Source organism: Cordyceps militaris (assembly GCF_000225605.1).
Source record: "Cordyceps militaris CM01 unplaced genomic scaffold CCM_S00001, whole genome shotgun sequence".
Taxonomy (NCBI): domain Eukaryota; kingdom Fungi; phylum Ascomycota; class Sordariomycetes; order Hypocreales; family Cordycipitaceae; genus Cordyceps; species Cordyceps militaris.
In genome coordinates, this window is record NW_006271969.1 from 5471667 (window position 1) to 5497856 (window position 26190).

At 55.4% G+C, this 26190-nt stretch overlaps 5 protein-coding genes across 5 annotated transcripts; 2 read left to right on the top strand and 3 right to left on the bottom strand.

Moving 5' to 3' along the window:
- Window positions 1-639: 639 nt before the first annotated feature.
- On the top strand, window positions 640-2910 carry CCM_01701 (uncharacterized protein; the record flags this gene model as incomplete). The annotated part of the gene is made up of 1 exon (XM_006666856.1): window positions 640-2910. One exon carries the CDS (start codon window positions 640-642, stop codon window positions 2908-2910), a length of 2271 nt encoding a protein of 756 aa, XP_006666919.1.
- Window positions 2911-3560: 650 nt separating this feature from the next.
- On the bottom strand, window positions 3561-3965 carry CCM_01702 (glyoxalase family protein; the record flags this gene model as incomplete). The annotated part of the gene is made up of 1 exon (XM_006666857.1): window positions 3561-3965. One exon carries the CDS (start codon window positions 3963-3965, stop codon window positions 3561-3563), a length of 405 nt encoding a protein of 134 aa, XP_006666920.1.
- Window positions 3966-4176: 211 nt separating this feature from the next.
- Window positions 4177-5706, bottom strand: CCM_01703 (betaine aldehyde dehydrogenase; the record flags this gene model as incomplete). The annotated part of the gene is made up of 1 exon (XM_006666858.1): window positions 4177-5706. One exon carries the CDS (start codon window positions 5704-5706, stop codon window positions 4177-4179), a length of 1530 nt encoding a protein of 509 aa, XP_006666921.1.
- A 2452-nt stretch (window positions 5707-8158) lies between these two features.
- Window positions 8159-9796, top strand: CCM_01704 (choline oxidase (CodA), putative; the record flags this gene model as incomplete). Its single annotated transcript, XM_006666859.1, has 1 exon — window positions 8159-9796. One exon carries the CDS (start codon window positions 8159-8161, stop codon window positions 9794-9796), a length of 1638 nt encoding a protein of 545 aa, XP_006666922.1.
- Window positions 9797-10225: 429 nt separating this feature from the next.
- Window positions 10226-24780, bottom strand: CCM_01705 (nonribosomal siderophore peptide synthase; the record flags this gene model as incomplete). The annotated part of the gene is made up of 3 exons (XM_006666860.1): window positions 10226-10360; window positions 10417-23764; window positions 23825-24780. The coding sequence occupies 3 exons, from the start codon at window positions 24778-24780 to the stop codon at window positions 10226-10228; spliced, it is 14439 nt and encodes a 4812-aa protein (XP_006666923.1).
- Between the last annotated feature and the right edge of the window lie 1410 nt (window positions 24781-26190).

The window sequence follows — 26190 nt, forward strand, 5'->3', positions numbered from 1 at the left end:
GAACAATACACCTAGTTACAAACAAAAAAGAGTGACAACTGAACCAATAGTTTTAGCTTGTCATCTGCACTACCCACGACCTGTCACTCTTTACTCTTTCTTTCGAATCTGACCAAATCTCCGTTGGTGGCGCTATATATCTGTAGACTCTCCCTTTACAGTCATCTTCCCGCCATCCTCTCCCGCGTTTGCATCCTTCTCCTCGTGTTAGCCATCCCAATTCAATCATAATCCTGGGCCTCTCCCGTCGCGCGCGGGGCATGGTCCTGTGTAAGTGGAATCATGTTGATGGGGACGCATTGTGGCCTGACACACGGCCGCATCGATGGATAGATGCATTGGCTAATGCAGTCTCCTTGATCCAACATGTAAGATATAGTTGAGGATTTATTGAGTATTTACCAATTAGGAGTCTGGACCGCAATACCTTGAGGTATTGCATGTGCAAGCCGGCTGATGCCAATCAATGTTGCCCATCATTTATATGTCGACATGGCTTAGATGACCTACTCGTCAATCTCCCATCCTGGCCATTCGTTTCATCCAAAGTGTTCATCTGAATGTTACGTTGGTACTACAAGCTCAAATCATACCTCGCCCAAGTACAAAGCCAATCCCTGGTCAACTGAGCTCTCCAGAATGACTGTTACTTATGACAGCAAAGCCTCGCAACTGCCGGCCGAAGCCGCGACAGCGGGCAGCACCTCCAACTTTGACGGTCAGCAGACCGTCTTCTACGAGGAGCTTGGCTGCCTCGACGCCGAGACCTTTACTCGTGCCGCCCACCTGGCGCCCAACGTTCCGGAAGCGCCCGCCGCCTGGACGTACCGGTGCGTCGGCCACTGCGGCCTCTCCCCCTCTCTCTGCGTCGCGCACCTGCAGGCCCAAGTCGCCGAGCTGCGCGCCACGGCCGACGACGTGGCAGCCAAGTACAGCCGCGGCGTAGGTCCCATCAACAAGGGCTCCGGCCTGCTCTTCCCGGGCCGGCAGCAGTCGGCCGGCTGCAGCCGCTCGCCCGCGTGGGATGCGCTTGAGTGTCCGAGCCCGTGGTTCCCGGCCGACGGCACCGGGGTGCCAGCGCCCAATTTTTCCGCGCTCTTCAACGTCCGAACCAAGGGCTTCGTGCTGGTGGACCGCTGGGAGAAGACGGACGTGGCCTGGCTCGAGGGCACCGTGTCCCACGCGGCCGTCGGCGCGGCCTGGCGGCTAACAGGCGTCGAGGTCCGGTGCGTCGACAACACGCGGGAGACGGCGCCGTGGGCGGCGCAAACATCACTCGACGGCGGGCACCGGGGCCAGTTCACCTACTGCTGCCAGCTCCCGACGCTGGGCACCGAGCAGGACGCGCTCGCGCAGCAGCTCTTCGCCATTGGCGCGCTGCGCAACGCACGCGTTCTCAGCGCCGTCATGTGCTGCGTGGAGCTGTACCACACGGCCGCTCGGCTCCTCGAGATGCGGGACGCGACGATGGCAAGCGGGCGCGAGACGCGCGTCGGCGGGCTGCGGACGACGACACACGGCGTGGCCTTCTCCGCGGTGGCGCTGCGCGGCGACGCGCTCCCGCCCAAGCTCAGCGGCTACGCGACGTGCCCGACGGCGGCGTTTGCGGCGCTCTGCGCACGCGAGCACGCGACGGGAGCGATGCGCAACACGAGCGTCTTCGCCATGGGGCTCGGCTACGACCGCGGCGTGTACGGCGGCAGCATCGCCGGCCTGTGGGCCCTCATGGACGCCGGCTTCATGTACGACTACTCGACGGGCAGCTTTAGCCGGCGTCTGGGGCAGCGCATCGGCGACGCCTTTGCCGCGGCGCGCGCGCACGACGCGGGCGACGCCGCGCTCAACGCGCACCTGCTTGATGTCGTCACCATCATCGCCTGCAACTTCACCGCCATCAAGGCCAAGGCGGCGCTCGAGGACCGGCGGCGGCTGGCCTCGCGGCCGTGCATGGCCGTGTGGGAGGACCTGGCGGCCGCGGCGCGCTACCGCATGGCCGACGCCGCGTTTGCGCACGTCTGGTACGACAGCCCCAACGACATGCGCAGCCTCGTCATCGGCGGGCTCGGGTGCGCGATGCACGACCTCGTCGACGTCGGGCCCGACGTGGCCTGCGGCGAGGTGAGCAACCTGATCCCGTCGCTGACGGGGGGTGACCTGTCGGCGGGCGCGCTGCGCGGCGTGTACGTCGGGCTCATCGCCACGCTCGAGTGGTACGCCGACCACGACCCGTTCAACACGTCGGCGCTCGCCATCCTGTTCACGCACTGGTGGCAGCTGTGCAACCTGCGACACCGGCTGGTCGCGCTCATGAGCCGTCTCGCGCCGTCGCCCGCCTACGCCGTCTGCCCGGAGAAGCTGGCGGGGGAGCTGACGTTTGCGTGCATCACGCCCGGCCACGGGCTGCGCTTCGCTGAGGGGCAGGCCGTCATAGATGCGCAGCGCGCGGAGCTGGCGCGCATCGAGGCGGAGCTGGCGGCCGCTGGTGTCACGGATCTCGACGGGCTGATCCAGAAGCTCGTGCGCCCGGTGCTGGAGTACGCCGACGGCAAGGAGACGCGCCTGCCGGTCGAGGTGGTGTACTGTGCCGACGTGCTCGAGGCGATGCTGGCGCGCGCCCACTCGGACAAGATCCGCGCGCTCTGGCGGCTCATGCTCGTCATGTGGAAGTGCGGCGCCATGTGGATGGCCGTCCTGGCCAACACGCAGTACGCGCACCAGGGGCTGACCAACTGCGACCGTGGTCGCGACGACTACAACGCGGCGACATGGGGCAAGGCCGAGGCGGCAGAGGCGCGGGACGTCGTAGGGACTGAAGAGCTCGTAAAGGACGGTAGCAACAGTGTCGGTTTCCAGTGGCTACTCTCCAAGGTACGCAGCCTGGCGGAAAGGCTATGGGCTGTCGTAGTATAGGTTGAAATATGACAGTGGAATAGGGAAATATGAAACTACAATTCGGTGTGATTACTTTTTCACATTTTGCACACTACTACCTGTACTTAATCATAATTTTCTACTACACTTATTTATTATTTAATAAAACTAGGCAATATTTTAGCACTAAATCCTCTCCTTCTATCATTAATCACACCTGACTACCTTCTTAGTAGTAGTGACACCTGTTAGCTGATGGACAGTCAATTTAGGGGGAGGGGGATAACAACGCAATTATTCCTTCTTGAAAGAAATCTACAAATACTACATGGCCCTTCTTCTACTAGCGTGTACTCTTATTAAAGGGCGCCTTCTTGGTGGCAACTCTACTGTGGCACGGCAAGGTTTCAAAGCGACATTCGCCGGTCGAGACCAGAACCAGATGGAACTGAGACGTACCGAAAGGCAGACACTATAGTACGTGGAATGCTGGGATTCGAACTTCGGCCGTCTTATGGAAAGTTAATCAGAGTTTCGAGACGATCCGGGCCATCGTTGTAGTTGCATGTCAGTCTTGATGCTCCGAACCACTGCGGCACACACGACTCGTTGTCGCTTATTTCACAAACCCAGCTATTCTGGGCTATACCACTTCCCCCCCGCAGACAACCTCGAATTCGCGCAACGCTCTACGCCCGAGCGTACTCAATCAGATCCCACAGGTTGCCGTACAAGTCCTTGAAGACGGCCACGGTGCCGTAGTCGTGCACCGCAATCGGCCGCGCCCACTCCACGCCCGCGGCCGTCAGCTTGGCGTAGTCGCGCTGGAAGTCGTCGGTGGCGAGGAAGAGAAACACGCGGTCGTCGCCCGTCTGCCGCCCGACGGCCGCGAGCTGGTCGGGCGAGGAGGCGCGCGCGAGCAGGATCGTGGTCGCGCCGGGGGGTGCGTTGGGCGGCGCAATGGTGACCCAGCGCTTGTTTTGCTCGGGAACGGGCCGGTCCTCGACGAGGACGAAGCCGAGCTTGTCAATGTAAAAGGCGAGGGCCTCGTCGTAGTCACGGACGACGACAGAGACGTGGGCGAGATGCGGCATTTGTGTGTATCTGTGTGTGTGTTTGGTTGTAAGTGGGAAAAGGTGAAATGTGTGGAGAAACGCATGGTGGACACCCTCTTGTCCTGGGACGGCACGACGAAAGAGAAAAAGACTGGTCATAGTACACAGTTCTCATTAAATTCAAATCGCTTTTGATATATACCCAGACACACGAAAACAGGCCACCAATGATTCATGAAAAAATGGTACATTACAGCTTCGCAAACAAGCCAGCGCAGGCACCCTTGCCGAGCTGCACTAGTGTGCTCTTCGTGCGCATGTAGGCGCGAATACCTTCCTCGCCATTCTCCAGGCCGATACCGCTCATCTTCCAGCCGCCGACGGGCATCTCGGCGGGAGACTCACCCCAGGTGTTGATCCAGGTGATGCCAGCGTGCAGCTGGCGGATGACGTCCTGGGCGAGGCTGAGGTCCGAGGAGACGACGCCGGCGGCGAGGCCCATGGAAGTGTCGTTGGCACGGCGGACGACGTCGGCGAGCCACTGGTCTTGGGTGCGGCCACGGACAGAGTAGGGTAGGAGACACATGACGGGACCGAAAATTTCCTCGCGGACGACGCGCATGTCGTCGTTGCAGCTGGTGAAGATGACAGGCGGCACCCAGTATCCGTTGGGGGTGGGCTTCTTGCTCTGGGCCTCGGTGGCGCCGTCGTAGAGGACCTTGGCGCGGTCGACGTCCTTGCCGTGCTGGATGTAGGCCTTGACCTTGTCCATGTGCGGGGCGGAGACGAGGGGCCCGAAGTTGGTGGCCTCATCGCGGGGCATGCCCATGCGGATGCCTTCGCGGCAGCGCTTGATCAGGGCCTGCTCAAGGGCGGGCAGGAGGGAGTCGGGGACGAAGACGCGGGTGCCGTTGGTGCAGACCTGGCCAGTGGAGAAGAAGTTGGCCGCCATGGCGACGTCGGCGGCCTCATTGACGTCTGCGTCGGGGAGGATGACAACAGGACTCTTGCCACCGAGTTCCATGGTGATGCCCTTCATGTCCTTGGCGGCTGAGGCGGCGACCTTGCTGCCAGTGCTGACCTGGCCGGTGAAGGAGACCTTGGCGATGCCGGGGTGGGAGACGAGGGGCACGCCGGCGCTGGGGCCATCACCGTAAATGACGTTGAAGACACCAGGCGGTACGCCAGCCTCAAGGTAGATTTGCGCGAGGGTGTTTGCGTGGAGCGGGGTGACCTCACTGGGTTTGTAGACCATGCAGTTGCCGGCGGCGAGGCAAGGAGCCGACTTCCAGAGGGCAATCTGGATGGGGTAGTTCCAGGCGCCGATGCCGGCGCAGACGCCGAGTGGCTCGTGGGTAGTAAGGATGTAGGCGTCGGGGCGGAGGGTGGTGTGCTGTCCTGGCTGGCCGCCGGCGACCATGTGGGCGTAGTACTCGAGGACGTCGGCGCCAGTGACGACGTCGACGGTCGACGTCTCGGACCAGGCCTTGCCCGTGTCGAGCGTCTCGGTCAGGGCGAGGGCATCGTTGCGGGCGCGGAGCAACGCGGCGGCACGGAGAAGGATGGCGGCGCGTTTAGGCGCGGGCGTCTGCGACCAAGTCGGGAAGGCCGCGTGGGCCGAGGCGACGGCGTCGTCGATTTGTTGGCGGGTTGAGGTATAGATGGTGGCAAGGGGCGCGGCGGTACTAGGGTCGATGGATTGGAAGGTGTTGGCGGTGGATGAGGTCTTGGGCTGCGGCTGGCCCGAGTGGAAGGTGTGAATCTCTTGGGCAAAGGTCATGGTGGTGGTGGTGGTGGTCGTGATGGCTTCGTTTGTGGTAGTTGTACGAAGATGGATGTCGTCGAGTGTGACGCAATGTAAATGAGATTGCAGGGCTCACTGTCCGGGGATGGGTGTGTGGATGCAGATTACGACAATGGACACGAGAGTTGTTGCCGAGCAAGGCAGGTGGTCGGCAAGAAACTAACGAATTGAGCTCTGTTGCAGGAGGTGATGATGGGAGCTTGCTGGAGAGAAGCTGGTGACGGAGGGATGCGCGGCGGCCGTTATGGGGCCACGAGCTACAAGGGTAAGAACGTTTTAGCGGCAACTACAGCGATGACAGGACCAAGAGGTACAGAAAGTATTAGTTACAGCAAGTAAGTACAGTGGCAAGGCTGGCAGGTTACAGTGGAGATATGCAGCCATACAAGGTAGGTAGGTAGTAGCCCACAACACCAAGTGCCTGAGCACTGCATTACTCGCGATGCATCAGAGGCAGACGGGGTAAAGTGCTGATTCTGGCAGTCACTTGTACATGAAAAATAAATGGTGAAAGATGGGCCATTTTCGAGAGCATCGCAGAACTGGGATGCGATGTTGGCACGGGAAGGTAATGGGAGGAATGGGAGTACTACGGAGAACAGTACTACTCTTCAGTACCTTGAACAAGCCACTTGTCTTCAAGCCGAGCTGAAGCGGAGACCGCTACGGCCGCAACACGGAGCACGGTCCGATCAGGTGGTTTGTACCCCGGCAGCCGGGGCGGTTGTTGTGTTATCTCAACCGGTACTTCTGTACATATCTGTCGACCGTGACAAGATACGTAGCCGGGCGTGGTTCGGCATTGGCCGCCAGCAACGAGTCGTCGGTCCAGCTCGCCAGCCACGATGGCGCTGAAAGGCAACGTTATCCATGCAAGTAGTTGGACCATGGCGCCACTAACTAACTAGGTAGGTATCGGCCAGGGTCTGGAAAGGCATTGATGGATAGATTGCTGCTTCTCCAAGTCTCTTCGCGACCAACTTGCTTTGCACAACAGGCACAACCCCGGCTCGGCGCCCCTCCTACAGAGGGCCCCCAATCCCCAAAGCGGTCACTAACTAGCATCTGCAGAGGGTAGAGGGTTTCCACTTGGGACTTGCTGATTTTTTCTAACTAACTATAATAAAAGTGAAGAAAGAAAAAAAAGGAAGAGGAAAATTCAACCGTCTTGGCGGGGGTGGACGAACGGGGAAAATGACATCAGCGACCCGCCAAAGCTCCGCCAGGGCCTAGCGGGCGCTGTAAAAGCCTCGAAGCCAGGAAGAAACAGCGCGGCTACAGGGCGCAAAAAGCCTTGCAGCAAGCAAAGAAGCAAAGCAGCAAAGCAAGAGAGTGGGCCACTACACCACTGCACCCCACTGTCCACCTGCATGTACAGGCATGGCAGCGTCGTATTCAACGGGGAAAGGCACAAGAACAAAAGAAGAAAAAGGAAGAAGAAGAAAATTCTCGCTCCTCAGCCAGATGCGTAGGAAATTGTAGGAAAAAGTAAAATTGCCGACCTGATGGCGCCATGCATTACGCTAACTACCTACCTCTTCCCTTTTTCTCCCTCTCCAGCTCCTGTAAGCTGTAAGCCATGGCTGCGGGGGGTGCGACAAGTCCAGCCCCGCCCATCGCGCAAAATCTACACCGTGCATCTAATTGCCAAGTTCGCACTATACCACACCACACAATCATGGCGGTGCCACACAGTGTGTGCAGTGCCTCTCAAAATCTCGTGGTCCCCTCCTTCCTATGTACGTAGTACCCTTGTCCCGGCCATCACCACATCGCGACAAGAACAACCAAGTCGGTGAGACGGACCTCTTCTCTGACCTGACGACCTGACTGACTCTCCCAGAGTGCCAGGGTCCACCCGCTCAGCCAACTCGCGTGATCGCAATTAACAATTCCGATGCTCCGCCTCGCACAATCGCTGCTGTGGGTGGGTGGCCCGGAGCCATGAATAGTAGCGCCGAACTAGTTATCCATCTTGCCATCCTCTTGCCTCGCCTGTAAAGTGTAACTAATAAACTCCCAATATCTTGTCACATTCTTTTTTCGTTTTTAAATATCTACTAACTAGACCTTGCCCTCCAATTCTCAAATCTCCAAAACCCCGTTTCCCCAATTCTCCTCTCCATCTTTTTTTTTGCTATCAACCAACATCCTCTCTTCCCTCCTATCATCACCACGACTCACATATTGCTTCAACATCTCCTTCTCATCAATCCAAGCCGCCAAAAGTGACGTTGAATCGCCTACTTTGAGCTTCCTCTCCTGCTCGCTCCGTGACCCCGACGACGAACAGATCCGCTCCGGTTCCGGTCAAGCCTGCTTCTGCTGCTCCACCTGGACCTTTGTTCCCTGCAACAGCTATTCTCATTTTTGGTACTGCCCGGCTGCGAGACACTCTTTTCCCATTACCAACAAAATCATCGCCAAAATGACGACCCAGGCTCTTCCCGCCTCCGCCGCCACCAGCTTCGACTACATCATCGTCGGTGGCGGCACCGCCGGCTGCGTCCTCGCCGCCCGCCTCGCCAGCTACCTCCCCGAGCGCAAGGTGCTCCTCATCGAGGCAGGCCCGTCCGACTTCAACCTCTCCCAGGTCCTTAACCTGCGCGAGTGGCTCTCTCTCCTCGGCGGCGAGCTGGACTACGACTATCCCACCACGGAGCAGCCCAACGGCAACTCCCACATCCGCCACTCGCGCGCCAAGGTCCTCGGCGGCTGCTCCTCCCACAACACCCTCATCTCCTTTCGTCCCTTCCGCCACGACATGGACCGCTGGGTTGCCCAGGGCTGCACTGGCTGGACCTTTGACAATGTCACCCGCCACATTGACAACCTCCGCAACACCTTCCAGCCCGTCCACACCCGCCACCGCAACCAGCTCTGCAAAGACTGGGTCAACGCCTGCTCCACGGCGCTCGGCATTCCCGTCATTGACAACTTCAACTCGGAGATTCGCGAAAAGGGCCAGCTTGTCGACGGCGCCGGCTTCTTCAACATCTCGTATAACCCAGACGACGGTAAGCGCAGCAGCGCCTCGGTCGCCTACATCCACCCCATCCTCCGTGGTGACGAGCGTCGCCCCAATCTCACCATCCTCACCGAGACTTGGGTCTCCAAGGTCCATGTTGAGAATGACACTGCCACCGGCGTCGACATTGCCTTCAAGTCGGGTCAGAAGATGACTCTCCGTCCACGCAAGGAAATCATCCTCTCGGGCGGTGCCGTCGACACTCCCAAGCTGATGCTGCACTCTGGCCTTGGCCCCCGCGACCAGCTCCAGTCTCTGGGAATCCGCGTCGTCAAGGACATTCCCGGTGTTGGTGAGAACCTGATTGATCACCCCGAGACCATCATCATGTGGGAGCTCAGCAAGCCTGTTCCCCCCAACCAGACCACCATGGACTCGGACGCCGGCGTCTTTATCCGCCGCGATCCCACCAACGCCGCCGGCAACGACGGCGACGCCGCCGACATCATGATGCACTGCTACCAGATCCCCTTTACGCTCAACACGGAGCGTCTGGGCTACCCGCTCATCCCCGACGGCTATGCTTTCTGCATGACGCCCAACATTCCCCGCGCCCGCTCTCGCGGCCGCATCTATCTTACCTCGGCCGACCCCAACGTCAAGCCCGCTCTCGACTTCCGCTACTTTACCGATCCCGAGGGCTACGACGCCTCCATCCTCGTCGACGGCATCAGGGCCGCCCGCAAAATTGCCGAGGAGGCCCCCTTTAAGAACTGGCTCAAACAAGAGGTCGCTCCCGGCCCCAAGGTGCAGACGGATGAGGAAATCAGCGAGTACGCCCGCCGTGCCGCCCACACCGTCTACCACCCCGCCGGCACCACCAAGATGGGTGACATTGCCAAGGACGAATTCGCCGTCGTCGACCCCGAGCTCAGGGTCCGCGGCATCAAGAAGCTCCGCATCGCCGATGCCGGTGTCTTCCCCGAGATGCCCTCCATCAACCCCATGCTTACCGTCCTCGCCATTGGTGAGCGCGCTGCTGAGCTGATTGCCATGGAGGAAGGCTGGAAGCCCGACGCCAACAAGCCCCGCCTGTAGATGCACCTACTTGTCGACTGTACAATTTTTTCCCAACGTGCTCTCACTTTGAACGTGCTTTATTTTTATTTTTGGAAACGGACACAGTTTGGAACATCAAGAACAAAAGACCCCTCGCGTTGGCCAATGAGGGCGCTCAGCCCCCTTGGCCTGCAAGGCACGAGTACAACATGTATATATCAGTCAAGCACATGACATCACTTGGACACGAATATGTAGGCAATTAGTTACGCTAGCAATGACGAAGACGATTATTTTTTTGCAATCGAGGGGCCTGTGTGAGTGCAATACACAAATGGTATTGTGAATGCCAAGAGAACCTATCATGACTCTTATTAAATAGGTTAATGAGTAAAACAAGGACCCATAAACAGAAAAAGAAACAAAGAAAGAAACCATCGCTTATAATGCTCATGCCGAATGCACGCTCTAAATACAATTCAAAATCTTCACAATATCATTCACCAGCTCCTGCGCTGCATCATCCGTGATGAGCGCGTGTGGGCCAAACACGCCCACGTCGAGCCGGCCATTTCGCACGGCGAATTCAACATCCACAGAGTCCTGTTTATCGAGTTAGTGATGGCTTCAACACCACATGATCTGAAAAAAAAACGTACAGGATAATATTCACAGACTGCATTGTTGGCAACAGATGCATCCTGCACAGCACGTTTCACGATTCCGTGTTCTTCATGACGCGTCGATGTGCTTGGCATAAGCCGCAAAGAAGTATCCGCCGATGCGCCAAGCTCTTCCTCTTCGACCGGCAGCGTCAAGAAGTTGACAAACCTGTCCACCTGGACGCCCGTCCACCGCGCCACCTCCCACAGCCCTACCTGCGCGGCGGCGCCGTCGTCGGTGGCCGTGATGCGCTGCAGGTCGGCGTGGACGCGCCGCGCCACGGCCACCACGTCATTCTCGTCGGCGCCTCCGTCGAGCGTAATTCGCAGGGGCACCAGATTGAGCGTGGGCAGGGTCGCGGTGATCCGGTCGTCGGCGCGGCGGGCGAGGTACAGACCGAGCACTATGCTCGACGACGACGCCGGCGGGCGGGCGAGGGACAGTGCGTAGGCAGCGAGGATGATGGACTGCATACTGATACCATTTGTGGCAGCGAGGTTACCCACGCTGGATGTGTCACGGGAAGCGGCTTCTCTGTAGAAGGAAGTTCGGGGCCCAGTCAAGTCAGTCTGCCGTGCAGTAGCATTGGTGCATCCGTCAAGATACTTGGTCCAGAAAGCTTTTCGCGCGGCCTTTTGGTCGTCGCCTTCTCTAGCCACAGCCATGTGCGCCCAGTCATGCATGTCCACCGTGTCGTTGGACCGGCCTGCCCTTAATTGACAGACAAGGGCGTCCATGATGGCAGGGAGACTAACGCCGTCATACAAGACGTGATGGATGCGCAGCCGCAGTACAACAGCATCTGGCGCCTCCATATTCTGCTCAATTGTGAGGCGAGCAAACGGCTGCAAGCCCGCACCCGAGCTGCCCGGCTTGATCAACACCTGAATAAAAGGAAGGTCCTGCTGTCCGGTGGCAAGGAGACATGTGCGGAGCATCGGGAGCTGCGCCACCACGCGCGCCCACGCATGCTGAATGTCCGCGACGGCGTGTGACCCGGAAAGGTGGTAGGAAAATTCCGGGTAGAATAGCTGGCCGTTGGTGTTTTGCCAGGCGCTCATCATGTACACTTGCATGGGCAGTGCGGGCAGGACGTGCTCGACCTGGTCGCGAGGAATGCCAGCGTCGCCCAAGAGGGAGTCGACGTCGACGTCTTCGGGTGCCGTCCACGACTGCCAGCGCAGGTCAGCCGCAGGTATTTCGAGGCGCCGCAACGCGCCGACTTGCTCGGCCATGTGCGCGATGCTGTCGGCGCGCACCAGCTCAGTCGGCCGGAGGATGATGCCCCTCTGTTTGAGTAGCGCCGACACTTTGATGGCGGTGATGGAGTCAAGTCCCAAATGATACAGCGTGCTCGAAGCCTCGATTGCATTCTCTGAGATATTGGAAACTTGACTCAAGACCTCTCTGATGGTTAGTGACGTTGCGTTCCACTCGCAGGGTGTAGTCTTGTCAGTCCGTGGACTTTGGTTGTCGTCGTCTTCCACCAAACGAATAGGCTGGCATCCACAGATTTGCGCGCCCGTATGCGAGAATGTGACGACATCTTCTTCAACATGACTCATGATATACTGGAGAGCAGCGTCTAGCTCAACAAGCAAATCCTCCGAAAATTGTCCTCCATCGACTTGGCCCCGGCAAGCCACCGTCCACTCCAACCCAGCTGCGCCCGCCGCAGCTTCCACACACACGGGATAGTCCACACCCGACGATCCTTCCACAGACTGAAACAAAGACTCGGAGCTGTCTTCGGCTGGAGACTTTTGCAAAAGGAACAAAGAATTGAACAAATTCTTTCCAGCCACCTTGGCAGCCTTGAGGGCTTTGCGTAGAGGGAACATTTGATATGATCGCAGCTCACCGAAATTATCTTCCATGTACTGCAGAAAAGAGCTGATAGATCCATGCAAAATACACCTGATTGCGACAGTATTCATCGTCGGAAATAATACCTCATTCGCCCCTTCAAAATCGCGTCCTGAAAGAATAGAGCCAAAGACAACATCAAGCGAGCGTGTCCTGCGCGCGAGGATGATGGCCCAGCAGGCTTGGCAAAGCGATTGGAGACTAATCTTCTGCTCTCGGCAGAAACGGTTTATATCGCCAAGCCCGATGGAAGAAATAGACTCGACTTTTTCAACATTGGCCGAGTCCGGCTCTGCTTGGGGCACAATTGTCGGGCGCGCCCCTTCCAGGTAATTCCCCCAGAAGCCTTCTGCTTCAGAGGTGAGGGACGTGAGTGACTTGAACAAGAACCGGTCTGGCGATGGTCGGGACACTGTTCCGCCATGGTAAATGGCTCTCAAATCTTGGTGAAGCAACCCCAGAGACCAGCCATCGTACAGAGCGTGCGATATGGAAAGCACGAAAAAGTTCGTCTCCCCAAGGGTGGCACGTACAACGCGGGCGAGGTTGCTAGTGGCTGCGCTCTGACGGGCGCTCGCTCTACTTTGTTCCCGAATGGTCTGTAGCTCGTCCATAGAGGTTATAGTCACTTCGGAAACAGCGGGAGAAGACTTGTAGACGACCTGGGCATAGACTGCAGGCGCTTGTGGGTCGATGAGCTCAACGAAGCCTGTTCGCAGGATTGGGGTCGTCTCGAAAAGCTTGGCCCAAGCAGCCTGGAGCTTGTCAACGTCGATGTCCGGCGCAACCTGGAGTACTTCATGGTTGAAATACCAAGTAAAATCAGATTCAATCATGCCAGACACCATTGTGTCTTGAAGCGGTGATGTTGGAAGGATGTCATCCACTATTGTCATATCAAAGTCAGTCCCCTCGACGTAGTGGCGGAGCTGGGACTTGATTTCTTCCAGTTCGTTCATGTCACTCGATGGAAGGTTAGTTGCCAATTGCGTAGCCGAATTTACTAACGAAGCCATCGAGTGCCCTTTCATGATTGCCGAGGGACTAATGATGAAATTGTGTCTCTTCAGACGAGCGGAGAGCTGGACCGCGTCAATGCTATCCAAACCGAGCTCAAGCCAGGTGGACGAGGGTGCGATGTCAGCCTCTGGAATGTTGGAGAGAGCTCCAACCTCTCGTCTCAAAACTTGGGAATTCAGACTCCAAACCTCTTCTTTATATTCGTTCAGTGGTTTCGCATTCGAACAGTCAAGGAGGGTCGATTCGACTTGAACAGGAATAGAGGCATCCACTTCGATGCTTGCGAGCATGTCTTCAAATACATCCAGCATGTCGTTGAGCGCTCTCTCATTTGTCAGGTAGCTTTTCGCGACGATGAGAAGCTGCATAGTGTCGTCGTAGCGTTTAGTGACTTCCAGCGCCAAGGGATAGTCAGGATTCAGACCGCCATCCTCGATTTTCCATGGCATGTCATTTGGACCTATCTGATCTTCAATCTGGTATGCAAAAAGGGTTTCGAATAGTGGCTGGCCGTTTGTAGCCCACTTCTGTAGCTGCTGCAATGGCACGTGAGGATCTTTGAGCACCGTAGCGTTGAAATCTTGGCATCGCTGAAGAAGGGCGTGCCAGGTTGAAATGGACGAGATTTTGGCAAAGAAGGGAACCGTGTTCAGCAACGGCCCAACGGTCTTCTCAACACCTGGCAGTGTAATTGATCTGCCCGAAACAATGACTCCGGTCGTGATGTTGCCACGGCTTCGCGTCTGAAGAGCCGACACCCAGATAGCCAGTAACAGGGACTGCATAGTGACATTGCTGGCCGATCGGAGGTTCTTGAGTTTCGATAAACTAAGCAGTCGGGTTTGGGCTATGGGGGTATTGCTCTTCCCTTCCTGCGAGAGAAGCAGCGAGGAGCTTGACCAGCCCTCCAGATGCCTCATCCAGGCCTGCTTAGCGTGGTCGTGGTTTCTTAATGGTCCATGAATGAGGGCATCTGCAAACGAGGGGCCGGCTTTCGTTTCAACGTTGTTGCAAAGACTTGCAAGTCTCTTCATCATCAGATCAAAGCTTGCACCATCATATAAACCATGGAAGATGTGCAGCACAATGACTCGAATGTCGGTGCCAGTGACGAGGGTGATTTTGATGGGGGCATGCACGCCGTCGCTGTTGTCGCGTATCCACGATCGTCGCAAAGACTCGACAACGCCGTCAATCGTCTCGTCATCAGCAAGCGAGCGTTCGTCCCATGGTAAGCTAATGTCGCGGCGGGCGACTTGGACATATTCATCAGGAGTGTGCAGGAAAGTCGTCCGAAGAATTGATTCCTGCGCGAAGAGAGAGTTGAACGCTTCTTGTACAGCCTGAACGCCAGTTTCGGGGTTTAAATGAAGCTTGAAAATGTTAAAGTAAGCGCCCTCGGCATCTTCCACCGCAGTCTTTGCGAGCATCCCCTGCTGCAGCGGAGAGCATGGATATATGTACTCAAGATCTGACGGCAGCACATGTAGCTCCCTACAAACCCGAGCTCTATGCTTGTGTTGGAAAGCCTGCACTTTTTGTCTAGTGCGCTTGAATTCCGCCGATGTATCCTGGGAATTGCTGGTTGACAGTGCGACGGCGAGATCAGCCACGATGGGGTTGCGAAGAATCAGCGCTGGTGATGCCGTAGACATTCCCTCGTCCACGAGGAAGGCGGACAGCGATAGAGCCGTAATGGAGTCAATGCCATAGTCAAAAATGCTTGCGGAATCATCCATCTCAGAGCCTTCCAGGTTGCAAAATTGTGCGAGTGAGGAAATGAGCTTCTTGTAGCTGGGGCTGTCCCTGGAAAGGTTGCGCTTCGCTGTAGGCGACCCGAGCCTGACCAGTTCTTCTTGCGAAAGCGCCAAGAAAAGCTTCCGCAGCTGCTTGGCTTCGGCTTTGTTGTTGGGAGAGAGCGGAATAAACGGAAGCTTCAAGAAATACGAGGGAACCATGTATCCAGGGAGTTTGTTTCTGCACATAGCTCTCGCATCCGTGCTGACACCACTGCCGTCGGCAAGAATCTCGAGTAGTGCGCTGCGGTCTTGGTCCTCGACGATAAAAGACACAAGCACATCCTTTCCGCTAAACTTGTGCTTGGTGACGAGAGTAGTCACGTCGTGGATATTCTTGACAGACCGGACGACATGGTCAATCTCGCCGAGCTCCAGCCGCTGGCCGCGAAGCTTCACTTGATCATCTGCGCGGCCCAGAAACTCAAAGCAGCCGTCGTGCAGTATGCGAACCAAGTCACCCGTTCGGTAGATTCTCTCACCAAAGGCCTTGAGAGTCGGAAACTTGTCGGCCGTCAGCTGCGGTCGATTGAGGTAGCCTTTGCCCACGAGCTTGCCGCTGACACAGAGCTCTCCAACAGCGCCTCTGAATACGGGTATCTCCGTGTCTGTATGGAAGACGTATGACCCCACGTTTCTAAACTGTTTGCCGATATTGCTAGGCCGACCGTTCTGAGGCACACGCTGGTAGGTAGTGACGCCAATCGTGGCCTCGGTTGGGCCGTATGCGTTGTAAATGACAGCTTTCGGCCCCCATGTATCCAGAATTTCTTGCTTCAGCTGTTCTCCGCCCGTGATGAAGACACCACGACAAAGACCAGGTACTGTGTCGGGGTGAGTGAGTCGGGCCAGACTCGGTGTCAGATCAATGTGCGTGATGTCGGCATTGTTAATGAAGCCAATGAGATCATCCAGAATCAACTCCTTCTTGGCCGCAACGACTGTGATTCCGACAGACCAGCTCCAGTACTGCTCAAGAACCGAGACGTCGAAATGCAACGCTGCGAATTGGAGCCAGCGAGAGTCATCAGCCCAGTGTCCCCGAAACAGGTCCTGGAAAGCCATCATGCACTGCACCGTGTTCTCATGCGTAATCTCGCATCCTTTCGGCGTGCCAGTCGTTCCGGAAGTATACAGGCAGTAGCAAGTGCTACTAGGAGTGAGACTGCCATTTATCTCGCACGGCGTCTCCGGGTAGTCATTGAGAAGCGCCTCGTCAATGACAATGACAGGGCAAGACACATCAAAGTCAATGGTACTTTCGTCGCTGGTTAGAAGGCAAGGGGGCCTGGCGTCTTGCAAGATGAATTCCTTCCGAGCATTCGGTGCGTTGACGTCTAGCGCAACAAAGGCAGAGCCAGACTTCAAGATGCCGAGCATGGCAAAGTACGCTTCCGGGCATTTGTCAAAGTGAACTGCGATGATGCTGCCAGCATCTGTGTGGCTTGAAAGCATGTTGGCGACTTTGTTGCCGATGGCGTCGAGTTGTGCAAATGTCCATTGCTCGCGAACTGGCTTATTGCCTATGAAGCCACTCACATGTTCCAGTGCAATCTTGGTCGGGTTGGTCTTGGCCTGTACTTGCACAAACTGATGCAAGAGTTGCACGGGTGCATCCATGGCAGGTTCCAGGGGCGGCGAGACAGCAAACATATCGGGGTGGTATTGGTGCAGGTCATGCTGGTGGCCATCCGGATTGATGACGAGATCTTCCAGGCTGGCGTCAAACTGGCGCAGTAGCATCTTGGCCTGCTCGCAAGGCAAAACGTCGCTGAAGTAGGTGATGCGCAAGCGAATACTTCCATGATCGGTAGGCTCTACTTCAAGCGACACGGGAAATTCAGCGGCTGCGTCATCCTGCTTCTGGACCCATGGTCGCTCACTTGTTTCACCTTGAATCTTTTGGTATGCGATCAGAGTGTCAAAGACTGGCGTTGCCGGGTGGCCCATTTCCTTTTGAATGCGGCCCAGAGGGAGATATTGGTGTTGATGAATGTCGGAGACGGCGCGCATCATCTGATCCAGGAGAAGCTTGTTTGACCCAACGTTTTGAGCAACCACAGGCACAGTTGTCAGGCAGGGAATAGGTGTGCTAAGTGTTGCCTCGCACGTTCTACCAGACAGAGTAACACCAAAGACGACTGCCTCTTCTCCAGTATAACTTGCGAGAAGCCGAGTCCACGAAGCCAGGATCGCCGTCTGCACAGAAACCTCGAGGTTGCGGGTCAGTTGGTGCAAGCCAGAGCTTGTCAGGGTCGACGTCAGCTCTTCCACCAGTATAGCTCTCTTCGTTTCTCTCAGCGGCGTGAGAACAGGAAAGCGGTTAATCGTTGCCCGCTCCCCCTGCTGGCGCCAGAATGAGCAGGCCTCTTCCTGCTCCCCGGCGCTGCGCTCTAGCACTGCAGAGAGGCCGGTCACGACATTTTGCACAGGCCGAGCTTCTTGGCCATTAAGCAGTCTCCCAAAGTTGGACAATATTTCTTCCAGTGAAGTTGCGTCGTAGAGGGCGTGGTGGATGATCAAGTGAATATGAACCGCATCATTCACTGTCGTGACGGCCAACCTCCACAGTGGTAGCTCCAACCGCGCCTGCATTTCCCTCGCCGCATTCTCTTTCCAAGCGCGACAATCTGAATTACTGTCTTGTATAGTAATCAATCCTTCGCACTGCACAGCATTGTACTGAATCATGGCGTAGGCAGTGTCGGTACGGCGAACTGAAGCAAAGCCTGTCCGCAGCATAGAATGGACAGAAACCAGCTGTGTCCATTGTTCAATCACCAAGGCACAAGTGATATTTTTATTCATCTCCAGGCTCGTTTCGTTGAGATAATGCACTCCGTCAGAAGACGCAAAGGCTGACAGCATGGCCGACTGCATAGGTGTGCAGGGGAATATTTGGAACGCATCCCCGGGCAGGCTCAGCGTACGACGCATCTCGGTGTCAAATGCGCTCAGGTCATATGATCTCGGCTCTTTTTTCACTTGGTAGCCGTTGTCAAATATTCGCTGGGCAATTTTGAGGCAATTCTGACAGTCAATAACGTCGGATGCCGAGACGGAGTAGCTCTTCTGGCGCAGAAATGCTGCTACCTGAACAGCATTGATACTGTCAAGACCAAGCTTGAACAAACTCGTGGTTTTCTCAATGAGCTGGACAGGTGTCTGAGACAGCTCAGCCAGGACGCCCCGAACAGCCAGCTCCTCGTCGGTCCAGGTGGAGGAGTCGCCGCCATCTCTGTCATATCCCTCGTCATCGTCTTCAAAGGCCCAAGGTTGTCTGAGACGCACTTGATCAAGTAGTGTTTCGGGGATGCTGTATCTATCCAACACTGTATGGGGAGCCTCGAGCATATGCGACAGAATGTGCTTAAACAGTTCCGCAATTCCGGCAGCTAGGGTAAACGGCACCGCAGACATGTCGTAGTGTACGTCGAGCACCAGCGTGTTGAGGTTGGGGCATGGCGTGACTTCGCAGACAAGGGGTAGATCCATGGTACCTGCGTCTTCTTCCAGAGTCCAAACATTGACGTCCATTTCCTGCAGGGGCTGCTGTACGAGAAGCAAAGCGTCAAACAAGGTCCTGGTCTCCTTCGCTGCAAGCTTCTGAACCTGGCGCAGAGGCGTGAATTGATGCTCCAACATGCTCGTATTCAAGTTCAACAAGTTCTTAGCCAGATCAATATTGGACAGCGGATCTGACATGTCCTGGCGTATAGGCACAGTGTTGAAGCACGGCGCCACCAGACGTTCAATGCCCTCGAGTCCAATTGTTCGTCCGCTCATGACATTTCCGAAACAAACATCACTCCTTTGGCCTACAATCGCCAGCACTCGCGCCATGGTAGCCTGGCACAGAGAAAGAAGAGAAATTCCGAGCGACTTGATTTGATGCTGGGTCTTGTCAAGGCATCTCTCAATGGTGAGCGTGTGTGTAACTTGTTGAACAGCAGCCCTTCCGTTAGGCTTTTGAAACAGTAAAGAGGGCTGGAAGTTGGAGAATTGATGCTTCCAAAAAGTTTGGCTAGTACTCGGCAGCTTCACAATCTCGCTGATAAAAGGTCCTTGTGGGATTGGGGGTCTAAGCTGCTCTCCGCGAGCAAGAGCTTCGACCTCGCGCCAGAGACACTCCATTGCAACCCCGTCATACAGTGCATGGTGGCAAACAAATGACAAGAACCGCGTTTCACCATACCGTATCAGAGCCAGCGATAGAGGAGGCGTGTTTGTGTCGAGCGGCTCTGGTACCAGCGCGAGGTGGTCCCGGATCGCGTCCTCGAGGGACGGCTGCGTCACGGTGAATTCATGCCACGGCAACTCCCATTTTGCGAGCGACACTTGAGCAATAGGGTACTTTGAGCTATTGGTAGACACGAAGCATGTACGCAAAATGCTGTGGCGCTCACACATATGCTGCCAGTAACTTCTCATCTCGTAAGGATCGGCACTAAGTCGCAACAACGACTTGTTGTAATAATTTGTCTTTCCACGGGACACCATGGCTTCCTGGAGCGGGGAGCACGGCAGAATCTCGACAACTTTTTTATTCTCTGCGGCAAGCATCACTGTGACAGATTGCTGGAATTTCTCATCGAAATAGTCGCTTGCAATGGCGACGTCGCATCTCTCGTCCCTGGAATGCAGCTTCCTGGCAAGTTGGGCGACTGTCGGGTGCTGTAGAATAGACGAAATTGACACCGTCGTGTTGAACTCTTGCGTAAGACTTTTAGAGACTTGGATGGCTGACAGGGAATCCAGACCCAGAATTGCGAGCGGCGTCCATCTACCGATATCGCTGCGAGAGACCTTAAGCGAGCTGGCCATACGCGAGGCAATGGCTTGTTCCACCTCATTCCATTCTTCGTCGTCCTCTTTGGCGGAATTATGCGCAACAGTTTTGAGATACTCTTTTGAGAGTTTCGCGAATGCAGCCGTGATTTCTCGCTTGTCGACTTTTCCACTGGGCGTGAGTGGGATACGCGAAACAGGAATCAGGTAGGATGGCACCATATATGACGAAAGTTTGGTATACAACTCTGCAAAGACTTGATCTTGTGCAGCTGTATCTGCCTTCAATATGCGGAAATCTTCTGCAGCCTTGTCTTGGACGTAAAATGCCACCAGCCATTCACCCATGGTGTCCTTTTGCTTCAGCACAAGTGTCACGACCGCTGTGGCGGAAGAAACACGCGACACAATACCGTTGATCTCGGCAGCTTCGATGCGCTGGCCTCGTAATTTCACTTGATCATCGATACGGCCCAGAATCACCAAGGACCCATCCGGAAGCATACGACCAAAGTCTCCTGATCGATACAGTCTGCCATAGTTCGGGTGCTGTATAAACTTTTCAGCAGTCAGACGTGGCATATTTAAATATCCAGTAGCGACTTGATCGCCGCCAAAACAGAATTCACCAGCCCAACCAATCGGGAGGGTTGACAAGCCCTTTGGCTCAAGGACGGCAACCGACGTGTTGTCAAATACCGATCCCAGATGTTCAATATAGTCATCTGACGACATCTTTTTGACAGAACAGATATTGGTCGTCTCTGATGGGCCATAACCTTGCCATATCAATTCTTTCCATCGCTCACTGACGGCATTCGTCATGGGTTCACCAGCCGTCACCAGGAACTCGACGCTGGGGACATTGGATGGATCAATGAGCGATGCGATGGTTGGTGTCAAACTCAGGTGCGTAATTCCAAACTTTCGAATAGCCTCTTCAATATCCGCAAATAATACATCATTGGTTGCAACACAAAGGCACATGCCTTTATGCCAAGCGAAAAAGATCTCAAAGACAGAGACATCAAATGCTTGCGAGCAAGCTTGCAGGAAATTTGAATGTCCCTTTCTGGCTTCTGGGTATTCCGCCCCGAGGTAGGCGACGTTGCAAGCAATGTTCTTGTGACTGACCGTGACACCTTTCGGCGTTCCCGTTGTTCCAGATGTGTAGATGACGTAGGCCGCATCACTACTGCTGATGTCGACGGACGTATTATTGTCAGGGTAGTCTTCCATGGACTCTTCATCGATGAGAATCGTGCGGACAGCAGTTGAAAGTGGAACATCCCGCAGAGAGTCCTCATCAGCAAGGCAGAGACGCGATCCTGACTGTTTGAAAATCTCCAATATCCGCGCATTCGGTGTGGAGGGCAGCAGAGGTAGGTAGCCGCATCCTGCTTTTAAAATACCCAGGATGGCCGTATAGAGACGGATAGATTTGTTCATGATGATGGGTATGACCTCGCCAGGTTGAACTTGTTGACTCAAAAGGAAGTGGGCGATGCGATTTGCATTGCGATTCAGGTCTTGGTATGTAGTTGTGACTGTTTTGAACGAGGCATCCGATATCTGGGTAGCAAAAGAAACTGCCAGGCGATGGCCATACCGGGCGGCAGCTTCTTCGACGACCCTAGCAAGGTCATTGGGCTGTGAGTTGCAATTCATCTTTTCCAACCTCATATTATAAGTCGACGTGTCCACCTGCAACGAGCGCGTCGACTCCAACGGCGCATGTGGGTTCTCGATGATGGCCGAGGATATCATGGCAACCTGGCGCAGCAAGCTGTCTACCATACTCGAGGAAAAGTAGTCATCGTGGAAAGTCGCCTGCAGTATGACGCCGTCCTGCACGGGCTGGACCTCGAGAACCAGCTTGGTCTCCAGTCTGTCCAGGTGCGCGACCTCTCTGATAACGCTGTGCGTCTGCTTCCGCTGCTCAAGGGACTCTTGGTAGACAAACAGCACATCGTACAGTTGCTCTGCCCCATACATGTTGACGACTTTCTTGACAGCAAGTTGGGACAGCGTCGAATGCTCCATCATGTGCCGGTTGCTCGATGATATGCTATTGACGACATCATCAATGGTAGTCATGCGCTCCATGTTGACGCGGAGGGGCAATGAGCTGATGCAAGGCCCCATGATATTTTCAACGCCTATTACCGGAATCGTGCGCCCAGAAGTCACAGAACCTATTACGACGTCCTGCAACCCAAGAATACCACTCCACGCCAGAGCGAGGGCAGCCTGGAATGGCACCTGAGGGCTCCCCTTGTACGCCTGCTTGGGCAAACTTGGAAGCACTTGCTTGTATGTTGCGGACTGGATCGTCCCAGATGGTACTGCCCGGGGTATAAGTCGGGGGAAAGGAGGCTTGTTCCATCCAAAGAGATAGTCAGCCCAAAAGATGCGGGCTTTCTCATCATACTGCTCACATTCTTGTGACATGGAGAAAGCAAGGACATGTCGGAATTGATTTCGCAATGGCAATTGTTCGTCGCTAAGAGCTTTTGCAAGATCGGATTTCAACAGATCAAGAGACCAGCCGTCGTAAATTGCGTGGTGCAAGTATAGCCGTATGCTGTACCAATTCTCTTCGGCCAGTCCTGCGACGTGAATTTGCAACGGGCGCAGTAGGCTTGAACTGATACTCGCTACTGTCGCTACTCCTTCTTCACCAGAGACTGTGATGCAATCTGGGTTTATTGCATCGAAAACCACCGCGAAGAATGTAGACTCGTGTTGCACAAAGCCAGTTCGAAGAATTTCGTTTCGCTGAGCAACAGCGTGGATTGCCCGACGTATATCCTCGGCCGTCGCTGTTGTAAACAACTCAAGATGCACCGTATTCCAGTATGCCTCGGCTATGCGTGTTGTTTCAGTGAGCATGGCGATCTGTAGATTGGAGCAGGGGAGAAGGTCTTGCGTAATGCGATGGGAGATCTCAAGCTCAAGTTCCTTGGACTTGATCTTGGCCAGCTTCTCCACGCTGCTGACAGTTGGACGAGTTCTCTCCACATGCCCTTCCTCGTCAATTCTCGTTACGGAAGAAATAAGTTGCCCGATATTCTTCATCTTCAGTAGCGATACAGCTTGTATGTGATAGCCAGCTTGTCGCAATCGGCAAGACAGGCCGATTGCTGTGAGAGAGTCCAGTCCTGCTCGGGCTAGCTCGGTCTGAATACTGAGCTGTGACCCGAAATATCTTTGCAGCGCCTGTACTAACTCAGGCTCTGAAGAATGTGCAATGTCATCAGGTGCGCCTTTCGATGGCTTTGACTGTTCGAACTGCCGTTGCAGTTCCTTCGCATTGACTTTGCCGCTGGGCAGTCTTGGCAGCTCCTCAGAGAGCACAACTTCGCCGGGTATCATGAACTGCGGCAGCCACCGACCGCAGCTCTTCAAAATGTCATCTTCTAAGACGCACGCATCAACAGCACAAAAAAGCACCAGGATCGCGCCAATCACCCTGGCAGTGGCGCCGTGGCATCCGCTCGTTTTCAGCGCTGCATGCTCAATCTCACCGAGCTCAATACGCTGGCCTCGGAGCTTGACCTGCCCATCCGATATACGCCCCAAGCATTCAAGCGTGCCATCTTGATTCATCTTGGCCTTGTCGCCGGTGCGATAGACACGCCCATACGGTGAGCTAATGAAGGCATTGTTCGTTTTTCGCTCATCATTGAGGTAGCCAGCTGCAAGTTGGTGGCCGCCAACCGCAAGTTCGCCGACATGGCCAGTGGGGAGAATTTCAAAGCGTTTCGAGTCAGATTCGTCCTCGGCTGGTTTGATGATGAAACATGATACAGTTTCCAGCGGCGTTCCAATATTCCCAGTCGAGGACTCGGATTGGAAGTCTTGTTGTAATGTACTATTTGCGAGCATGTTAGCGGAGCGCTTTGCCTGTCTTTTCAGAGCGTGTTATTCTTACCAGTGAATCGCTGCCTCGGTCGGCCCATACATTGCCCACAGAATGCTCTTTCTGTCGGCTGCGCCGCCAAACTCCGTCACAACGCGTGGGTTCAACATCTCTCCGATGGTCATCAACAGCTTCAGCTGGGGCGCATTGTCCCTCTTTCTCAACAGGCTTGCCGCCACGGTGGGTGTAAGCTCGCAGGCGTCCACATTCATTTGCCGCAACACCGCGGGCAAGTCGTTGAGCGTTTCTTGCCGGCTGGCGCTGACAAGAGTCTCACCTCGAAAGAGTGGGAAGAAGATCTCAAAGACAGAGACGTCAAAGGTTGGCGCCGCAAACTGGAAAAATCTTGAGAAGCGCGGAATATGAGGGTCGTGCGCCAAGAGAGCTTGCGTAGCGGCGGAGTGGGATATCGCGACACCTTTGGGCGTGCCTGTCGAGCCCGATGTGTACATTACGTAGGCGTAACTCTCTGGTGTTGGCTGCCGTGTCATGGCGCGGTAGTGCGAACCAACAGCTTCATAGCTGTGGGAAGAGTGAAGAATGGTAACTCCCGTGCCTCTTGGTATCCGCGAGGACAGCTCTGGACTAGTAATAACAACCTTGGCACCGACATCTTTGAGGATAAATTGAACTCTTTCTGCGGGAGCATCCAAGTTTAGGGGACAGAATGCGCCTCCCGCTTTAAGAATAGCTAGCAGAGCGATATATAGATCTGGAGACTGTTGTAGAAGAACGGGCACAATCAGCTGGCCTTGGACAGAGTCGCAGGCGAGAGCAATCTGGGATGCCAGTGCATCCGAGGCATCATGGAATGCCTTGTAGGAGAATTTGGTGATTTTCCCCTGACAGAGATGCTCCAGCGCGAGGTTCTCGCCTGGGGTCCGTACGAGGCTGTGCAATAAGGTAGGTCCAGATGCCCGTGCGGGCGACGGGTTGAGGACGGAAAGGCCCAAGGCGGCGTGGTCCATGGCTGCGACAGGCTAGTTTCGTCTGGTGTGGTGTGGTAGGTAGCTAGGTAGGTAGGTAGCTAGGTAGGTAGGTAGTGGTCAGTGAATTTGGCTGGCTTGATTGTTCAAGCTTTCAAAGCCTGAACTGTCTGTTTAAGAGCAAGCCGGTCTTGCGGTGGAGTCTGGGAGGAGAGTAGTTCCTGTGACTTGTCACAAGATGGAGGGACCGCGGAAAAGGTGAAAATTATCATGAAGAAAAGCCACGTCGAATTTCGGACCTGTACGACGACAACGAGTAATAAGCAGTCATCTCAAATCATGCTCTCCTCAGCCGTCAAGTCATGGATCATACCGACTCGTTCGGCACATCTATCCTTGCTCCCCTTGTCGAATAGCTTCGGATCGCAGGGGTGGGCGGATGGACGGTTCGGGCAAATCGGGCAGACTTGCGAACCAGGCAAGTTGGCAACGAAACGAGCCAATAGAAGAGGTGATGATTCAACTATTGTCGCGTCATCACAAATGCAGCGCCATCCGTTCGACGGTTCTCGTCTAGTAGTTTGTGTGGGACCCCGGTCGACGGCGGGCCTCTCGGCGCTCAGCAATTATTCAGCGGCGGGCCGTGATTCACGGAACCAAGGGTCAGGGCTGTCGAAGGTCGAACGACGGATACACTTGACGGAGGGCGGGCAGCAAGGGCAGTCGTATGCGACGCTGGGCCGTTGGCGTTGTTTGCATGCCAGCCTAGGGTACAGAGTAGTTAGTTGGGGTGGAAAGGAAGTCGAAGAGGGTGTGTTGAGAGGAATATAGGCGCAAGGGAACAGAATACCGAGTGAAATAGGTTCAAGGAACGCAGGCAGCAGGCAGCAGGGGGGGGGGGGGGGGGACGGACCAAGAGTGGCACCAACAAGGCAAGGCGTTTCGCGTGGAGCTTCTTAGTTCGGTAGATGCAATCAGCAAGCGGCCGTGGATCCGCCACATGAGCTGTCTGAGATGCAGATCGAGGGATGAGGATGCAGCAGAGAGCGAGGCGCGGCTGAAGCAGTTCCGTGTCATTTCCTTCTGTGTGTGTCTGTGACGGGACTAGGACTGGTTTCCGCATAGCCTCATCACGTATGAAGCTTGCTGGCAAGTCGACGCGACAAAGAACCACCCACGGCCTGCGTAATCGAGCCTGTCCCCCGCTGCCACAGCCATCATCACACGCGCACACCATGGAAGCGGATTTGCATTGTCCATGACGAGGCGATGCGCCCAGTCCAACTAGATAGCCAAGGGGGTGGCACCGTGGTGCCGTTGCATGGACGGCGCCATTCGTACAGGTGATGCGGAGCTTTCGGAGGAGGCAGCCTAAACCGGTCCTTTTTCATCATGACAACAAGGTATTTTTCTTTTTTAATTTCTTTTCCTTCGTTTTTTGTGAGCAAATGA